The following is an 8,447-nucleotide window of genomic DNA, read 5'->3' as shown; positions in this document are numbered from 1 at the left end:
GCACACGAACCTGTTCTCACTGCTGCTGAGCAGAGCTCCCCTCAATCTCAGCTGCCTGTCACCAGCACAATGCTAATGCTCTTCTGGCTTAGAAAGAGCTGGGAGTGGGTTGGGATATTCCTGTGCTGTGTAGGAAGTGAAGGAATGTGTAGACAACAGAAGGGGGAGAACAACAATAAAGTTTGGGCGGAAGAGCACGGAGATCACAAAAAATCTGGAGAATAAAGCCACCCCGAGATAAAAGTGGGAATTCAGCACGAAGGTTTTTGGTGYCGAATGCTTTGCTGGAAAATGACAGAGAGATGAGGACAGACTGTCCTGCTGGCTGCTGGACAAACGATAAGCCATGTGTCTGGCCCCGTGAGGGACGCAGAAGGAGACATGCTAGTGCTTGTATTCCCCTGCAGCCGCCTGTCAAAAGAGATCCTCATCTGGCCGAGCAGCCTGCAGCTCCTGGGCACGGGCACAGTGAGGGGATCTCTCCTCAGTTACTCACACAGGGGCACTCTCACTCTGGGTGCCACGCAGAGCTCGCTTCCCTGGGAGCCTTTGCTCTGCCGCAAAACGGGGAAAATGCCCAAATCCWGCGTGTTAAAAACGCTGCTTTTCCTCCCTGGGCACGCAAGGAACCACACTGCACACAATCTGCCTCTTGCTCTCTCAAGCAGGATCAGGCTCCCCTCTCCTGTTGCTTGCTCAGAAGCCCTGACCCCAGGGAACGTGGCTCCGCTGTGTGTGCGTCTGGCAGGGAGCTCAGCCTGATGTAAAACAGGGATTGTCTGGCTGACCCCGGGGGTTCCGAGCTGATTTGCTTCACCCATTAGCAAAAACAATTAGGATATCATTGCACTGACCTCTCTGTCTGGGGCTGCCAGCGGAGCGGAGCTGCTGCATCCTGCTGCTCAGCACTGCTGGCTCCAGAAGGGATGAGGGAATTGAGAGCCSTCCTGCATTTCCTACCCACAATCTCTTGTTAATTTGAACTCAAAATATCCCTTGAGTGGCTGGGGAGTTAATCCAAATCAGACCAGTCTACGCACAGGGGCATCACTCAGCCTGGGAATCTCCCAATATTCAAATCCCAGGGGATTTCAATCCTTGCTGCCCCRCAGCAGCAGGTCAGGAGCGAACATTGTCTGCACAGATCATTCATTAGAAGGGTGAGAGGAGATCAGGAGCTCCACAGGGCCATCACACTTCAAGGGATATCTGGYAAAGGTGATCAGAGAATMYCAGAATGGTTTGGGCTGGAAGGGACCTTAAAYATCATCTCATTCTGACYCCTCTGCCATGGGCAGCYCCTGCTGGACCAGGTGGCYCAAATCCCTTCCAGCCTGGCATGGTGACACTCTCCACAGGGTCTGTGTACTGCATGGCACCTGTTCAGGTCATTTCATCTGGAAACCTTTTGGATACTGTGACAATAGGAAGGGGAAGAAGTGTTTTTCCYGTCTCACAGAATGCTGCAGCACTGCGAGCCTCTCTGTGTACGAGGGCTGCCTGCTCACCTTGGCCCTTTGGAGAGCTTCTTTGGGAGCTCTGATCCACATTCTTGCTCCTTGGACAATTTTACTACATGTCCAACCCCTTGCAGTATTGCCCACAAGGTCTGCCCCATTTTCAGCTGCTCCATCCAGCTCCCGCATGGGCACTTTGGGGTTTATTTTCCCCCTGAARCAGTTTGGCTGGAAGGCACCCAAACCCATCTGACTGCAGCACAAAGCCCCCTGAAATCACAACCCCCTTTCCAAAATAAATGACCTGTCCATCCAGTGGAGACAGTTTTTGACAGATGTGTCAAGCAGAAATGCTCTACCTGAGGATGCTGTGAGTCCCAGGGGAATTCTCCCCGGGCTCAGCTGGTGCTTAGCCCATGCCCCCAAGCATGAATTCCAATTTTCCCTGGATAATGCTGTTCACCTGAACAGTCACAGGGAAATTAGGCTGGGACAATTCTGTCCTTCTCTTGGCACTAAAAGCAGAATATTTGCTGGCAGCTTCCCTGCAGACAGATGCCAGCAGAGGCCAGGCACAGCTTTATTTACGCCCCAATTTTGGCCAGTTAAGGCAAAAGGCTCCCTTACCTGTCTAAAATCAGCACGTCCTAACAGCAAAAATGCAACTCATACAATATGATTAATTCTATGAATATGTTCTCTCCTTTAAACAACTGTAACTAAAACAACACTTCTGTTTCAACAAAGCTTTTTGTATTTGCATCATTATAACCCTTGACTGCCAGGCTGGCAATTCCAGAAACTTCAGGTGCAAAGCAGTTCTAAAATGTTCCTTTAGAAAGTAGTTTATTAAACAACAAATTTTTTTGTCACCAATCACCAGGCAATGTCACCGTGACTGCTGATAAAAAAAGATTAATTTAAATTTTAAAGATCACCTTCTGTTGCTATTAGGAACTGAATATTTTTCATTAGAAACTGAATATTTTTCATTAGTGCCAGAGAGTTATCAGAATTACTTTCCATTCCAAGAGGCAGGAAAAATCCTGATAATTCATTTATCACTCTCTAAGTCGAATTTATTAATAAAATCAGACACCCTTGTGGAGGCTGCTGGTCGAAATAATTGAACTAAGGTTTGATTTAGCATTTTTGCCATAGTCAGCTGAAGAGGGAAGAATCTGTATAACATCAGGACATAGGTGGGTAAATTCACTGGGGTTCGTAATCCAAGCACTTTTTCTGCACTGAGTATCTCATAAGGAAAAATTCTACAGTTACACTGGTGAAGAAGAGATGAGTTCAGGATGGTAACAGGGATGTGAATAACCTGGCCTCMCCCCTCCCCACCCCCCAGACACCCTATAATCTCCTTGGTGCACCTTCCCCTTCTTGTTCTGAATTCCCACAAAAGAAATGTTCCTTTTTAGCCATCCCCAGCTCCATACACCATATATTTTTTCCCCTATTGGCTGCAAGAGCAATGATCTCAACTAGATACTGCTGCTAAAATTACATACTGCTTTTCCTGCCTTGGTCAGCCAGCCTGTTTAAAGTTGTCACTTAATTCCCTGCCAAAACTGTTGTCATCTCTGTAGAAACCTAGCAAAATTACCCTTCACTTAATAATATAATTCCACACTTACATTTGAAAATGTAAGGAAAACCTGAGTTTCTAGGCAARCCAGACAGCTCCTTATTGCCATAAAACAGTTCACCACCCACATTGACTTTTCCCCAACCTTAACTCAGTTTTTATTCTCCAACAGAAGCCCATGAAAGAGCTCATACTGGGAATTTTGCTGCCTTGTTTATAATTTCTCAGCRTGAAAACACTGGTGAGGCAGAGCAATGTTTGCTGAACAGAGCTGATAGGATTGATCTGTTGAATTGAACAGAGCGGGGTGTGCTGATTACAGGTTGGCATCAGGTCCCTGGATGTGAAATTYTGAAATTGTCAGGTTTGCTGGGATAGCTGCACATTGAGCTCTCATCAGGGGGACCACGGTTGGTTCCTCTGTGACAGGGCAGGCTGYTCAAGGATACTGAGCTGGAAAAGGCAGCACCTTGGGCTGATGGCTTCAGCAGTTGTGGTTTTCCTTGGGGTTGGGAGCAAAGCCATGAAGGGAACACACAAAAAAACCTTTAATCCACAAGGCAAGTCCTGCCTGTGAAGGAGGGTGACCTGTGGGCAGTGACCAGCTCTGAGGGACCACTCCCCTGCTCTTCCCTAATTACAAAAGGAATTAAGAGGAAATAGAGGGAGAATTTGATCTCTACTCACATTTATGGGACAAAAGGACATCGAAAGAGTCTGCCCATCTTGTTGCTTCTTCTGTTGACAGCCTTCTGAAAAGAAAGGGAGGGACAAGTCACAGACAATCCCTGGCTGCTGACCCCCTCTGGAGCTGTTTGATGAGGMCACCGAGGAAGGCTGGAGTTCATCTCGCCTGATTTTTGACGTTCAGAGTGTAGAACTGAGCCAAGTGACCCCGGGGTCCCTCTGGAATCAGTGAGGAGACACCATGGCACCTGCAGGGACTCATCTCTGCTCATCTCACAGCCCCAGGCAGGCAGGTAAAACAGGCCAGATGAACCATAGCCACAAAGGGAACGATTTTTCCTCATTGACTCTCAGCACAAGCCCAGAGAACAAGCTCAGATGCAGACATTTACATTGTAAAAGCCAAAAGTCAGGCGAAATGAAACTCAGCCCTGCAAAAGTGTTTGTTTCTCTGGCTCGCCTTTCAGGGGAAGGACAGATCTTAGCTGAGGTACAAAGAGGGACTCGTGATCAGATGAGTCCCATTCCCACTCATCCCTGGAGGGGCTCTGGAGGGGCTGAAGCATCTCCCTCAAGCGTTGTGAGAACCATCACCCCAATTTTGTCAGTGCTGAATTTCTAAGCTGAATTTCTGATGGCAATCGGTCACCTTTTAAACCAAACCAACTGCTCAGGCTTCGATTTGTGACAGAAGATGTGTAAATGACATCCCCAAATAGGTGCAGACAAGTCCCACACCCAGTAGAGCTCATCTCAAAGATCCAGGTATTTCCCGAGGCTGCTCCCGCTGGATCAACTCCCCGTTTGTTTTCCTTGTGGAATCGGTCACAAAGGGCTTAATACAAAGTACAACAAAAGGAAGACAATAGTGGGGGGAARGGGGTGGTAGGTGGGGAGGGGGAAGGACAGGAGTGGGGTTGGCATGGGATGCTGCAGCTATACTCACTTCAAAGCCCGGTTGGGCTTGTCCGGAAGAATAGCTGTGAAATCATTATATGAGTCTGATTTGTGAGACAGGCAGCCCAGGCGAGTCCTCATCCCTCTGTTCCTGTGGTCGAGGTGGGGGAGCAGGGGTGTTAGCAGGGGAAAACCAAAGAAGAGGATSATTATAAGTCTAGCCAGCTTGGCAAAAGGCAAAGAACAAACCCAAAAAAAAAAAAAAAGAAACCTCGGTGGCTCCGTGCCAGACCCGTGTCCTCGGTTCCCTCGTGTGTGAGAGGGACCCTGAGACATCTCCAGGCAGATGTTGAGGGTGGGCACAGCACCAGAGCAGCTGAAGGCTCAGCCACAGCATTCAGCTGGCAAAAAGGCTTTGAAAGGCTGCRCTTTGGGATGGTTTCTTGGAAAGTCCTGCTCTGGTCAGGTGTGAGAGGAGAGCAATGGGCAGCAGTACAAGAAATTGGTCACCACGTTCCAGCAGCACCAGAAACAGCACAAATGCCAGAGCTGGAGGGCAGGAGGGGGCTGGAGGGAGGAGAGGGGTTGTAAAGCACCTGCAAGGTGAGGCTGTGCTGCAGAACCCTGAGTTCCCAGCCGGGATCGATCCCAAGTGGCTTCTTTAGGCTCASGATTACATAAGCAGGATCAAACTGCCTGTTTCCTGACACGCTTACCCAGGCAGAAAATGGCTTTATTGCTTTTTTCCTCTAAATTTCAACCCAGCCCCAGAGCCTTCCATCCTCTGCCAGCCCCTGGCGTCCTTGCCCAGCCCCTTCCCGGGACAGCAGCCGCAGCATCCTTCATTACATAACCCGGGATGGGCAGGGACACAGAGGGACAGGGAAAGGGAGCGTGCATGACACGGGGCTGGCATCACCTCCTCCTCTAAAACATTGGGCTTGCTGCTTCATGGGCTTGCACTGTCATCTGCCTCTCCAGCCAAGGACATCTCCTCCTATCTGAGATTCCCTGGACATCAAACTGGGCCATCCTCCCCTCCGGACCACGGGAGGAGCACTCAGCGACCCAGTCTCCACTTTTCAGCTGCTGCACCGACTTCTGAGCTGCTGAAAGCCCTTCCCCAGGCCCTGCTGCCAAACAGATGCCGAACACTTTCTGTGGCTGCACAAGTACAGCGTTTTTCCCCCTCCATCTGTAATTCTTGCACAGAACACTTCAGCACCAGTGCCTGAGCCAATCTGTAGCGCGCCTGTTTCCCCCTTCTCCTCCCGCCCTTCGGAGAGCTTCTATTATTGCACATTTTAATGTAATCTTAAAGCAAATTAAATGTTAATTAAATGCACCGAGTGTCTCCCTGGTGCAGCACAGGCAGCTCGCAGTGTTTAACAAGCACAAAAACCAGGAGCTCTTCAGTCACRGGAAATGTTGCAGCTCTCCAGCCATGGGCCGGGGGATGCTGTGCTCCACAAACTCCAGGTGAGACCCACATTCCCAGCTGGACCTGCTGCGCTCAGGAGAACACCAAGGATCCTTCTGGTACCTCTGCTGCTGCCTCCTACCCCCCACCTTCCTGCTCCCTGCTCTGTTTGCTCACGAATTTCCCAGAGAGAGGTGTGACAGGCGTTACCGCAGTGCTGCTCAGATTCCCCTCTGATGCCTGAGATCAAGGGACTGCAGCAGGGAACCAGAGCAGGCACAGGGGGCTGCGAGTTGGTTCCCCACGGAACAGCCTTCCCTCGGTGAGGACTTCCAAGGCAGGACACGGGAGGGAGAGAGAGAGGGGRAAAGAAATTGGGTTTGCAGGAGGTGGAGAGGCAAGGGAAGGGCAGGAGAGAAGAGCAGACACTGCAGTGAGCCAAAGGGCTTTTGCTGGACGAGGCAGACAGTGACAGGGTGGGCAGGGGTGAGGGGTGCACCGTGTCTTTCCAGTTACCTCCGTGGGATCAGTAAGGCAGCCATTCAGGCATCCAGCTATGGTTAACCCTTTAACTGGCTGGCTCGGAGTGCAGTCGGGGCTGTTTGCAGGAGGCAGGAGTGCAGGAAGGAGGGATTTACTGTTTCATGTCCTGGCACTCAAAAATACACCAAAGAATCCTCTTTGCCAAAGCCAAGAAGGGCCAGTTGTCCTCAACCCATTTGATCCTCGCCTCCTAGCGTGGAAAGTCAGTCGTTCAGTGGAAGACGCTGAGAGTTGAGGGCTGGTCACAGAGGACAGACAGCATTTCCTTCTAAGACCAAGACTGCAGGTAAAGTCCAGCTTCGGGTCTAAAGTGGTTTGAGTTTGGTGTCCCAGCTCACCAGGGAGCAGCAGGAGTTGGCATTATCCCACTCATCCTTCAACACCTCCGAAGGTCTCTCCTCAACGGGCAGAGCTCTGGGCTGACCTCGCTAAGAAGACCAAACTACCTCTTGTCCCTGTCCCTCCAGGTCATGGCTGGTGTTACTGGCCAGGCATCATGGAAAAGCTGGCACTGCAAACAGAATAACAGGAGGACTTCACGCGTCTGCAGGCGCCGCTCCTYTCACCACCACAGGCTCAAGCACTCACACAAAAATAACTCAGAGCAAGCCACTCCTCGCTGGGGTGGTGGGAGCTGCGGGGAGCCACCACGSAGATGCACAGCCTGGAAAGGGGGGAAGGAGGAAAGGAGAGAGGGACATTGGRGATGGCGGGGTCCCCTGAGCCTCGGCACACTGGAGAGTGACTGGTTGACAACTCTCACACCAGCAGAGAGTGAAGGTGAGACCCAGCAGGCAGGASAGCAAGGGACAGAGAGTAGGACTCTCCAGAGGGCAAAGGCAAAGATTTCTGCTTTGCCAGGGTGGGCAAGCTCCAGGYACCCTCCAGGTCACATCCTCCTGCCCACCGGGAACAAATGAGGAGGAGTCAAAGGAAGGATGAGGTGAGAGGGTGTGCAAAGAGTCAGGAACCTGTTCTGCCAGGGCCTGSGGAGACCCTGGAGCTCGGGCCGCCCAACACAACATCCCTCTTAAAACCTGATTACATTAAAAACGCACAAAGCCTCTTCCCCACTAAATTAATGGAAGCGGGATTGGGCTGCATTGCCAGTGAGTGCATTTCCTTAATCCTCACCCTGACCGGCTGCTCCGCTGTGCTCCGACTGAAATCAATCCTTGTAATTCCTTTAAGCCCCTTTAAATTTCCTCATTAACAGCCTCGCCCGCATGTGGGGCTGCAGCACATGACTTCCAAGAGTCCAGAAGCTCCTGCTCCTCTTTCCCACCGCTGCTCCGAGGTGGCAGCTGGAAGCAGAGCTGGGTGCCCTCTCCCTTGCAGCCTCCTCCAGSAGCCTGAATTTTGGGGTGCTGTTATGAAGCAGCCTTCTACTGAACCCCACTCCCACTCACTCAGCCCTCACCCACACCGCTGAGCAGCACCCAACTTCCCTGTGATCCCAAAGTCTGTCCGACTTCACGGATGCTGGGACCGACATTTCCCGTGAAGGCAATCCCACTGCTCGCCTGACATACCCACGGATRTTTCCCTCTGTTTGCAAACAAAGCSACTCAGTTTTGACTTTAAAATGTGATTTGTGGTGTCTGGCAAAGGCATTGCAATTAAGGTCCTGCTGAGGGGTTTTGCCTCCCACTCCATCCTCGATCCCACCTCCCCCTCCCATGCCAGGAACCCGGTCAAGGAGAATTGCCAGCCTCATCATGGATGTGTTTTGGGGGTTTCTCCTTGAGAGGCAGAAAGGGAGGGGTGTGATTAGGACGTTCAGGTTATCAAACCACCTGAGCAATATCAAACCACCTGAGCAAAGCTAAAGAAGCCATCCCAATAC

General features: G+C 51.1%; 1 protein-coding gene across 1 annotated transcript in view; it reads right to left on the bottom strand.

Moving 5' to 3' along the window:
• RGS8 (regulator of G protein signaling 8) overlaps positions 1-8,447 on the bottom strand; it is a 16,554-nt gene that overhangs the window by 7,447 nt on the left and 660 nt on the right. Inside the window, exons 3-4 of the mRNA XM_057383030.1 lie at positions 4,688-4,789; positions 3,742-3,806 (exon numbers count right to left, since the gene is read on the bottom strand). Coding sequence (XP_057239013.1) covers positions 3,742-3,806; positions 4,688-4,789 — 167 coding nt within the window. The remainder of the gene's footprint in view (positions 1-3,741; positions 3,807-4,687; positions 4,790-8,447) is intronic.

Source organism: Malurus melanocephalus, unplaced genomic scaffold (assembly GCF_030028575.1).
Source record: "Malurus melanocephalus ecotype Western Australia unplaced genomic scaffold, MMel_1.1 scaffold_604, whole genome shotgun sequence".
In the NCBI taxonomy this organism is placed as follows: domain Eukaryota; kingdom Metazoa; phylum Chordata; class Aves; order Passeriformes; family Maluridae; genus Malurus; species Malurus melanocephalus.
Note: the sequence above shows the minus strand (reverse complement) of the source record. Positions and strands in the feature narration are given on the sequence as shown.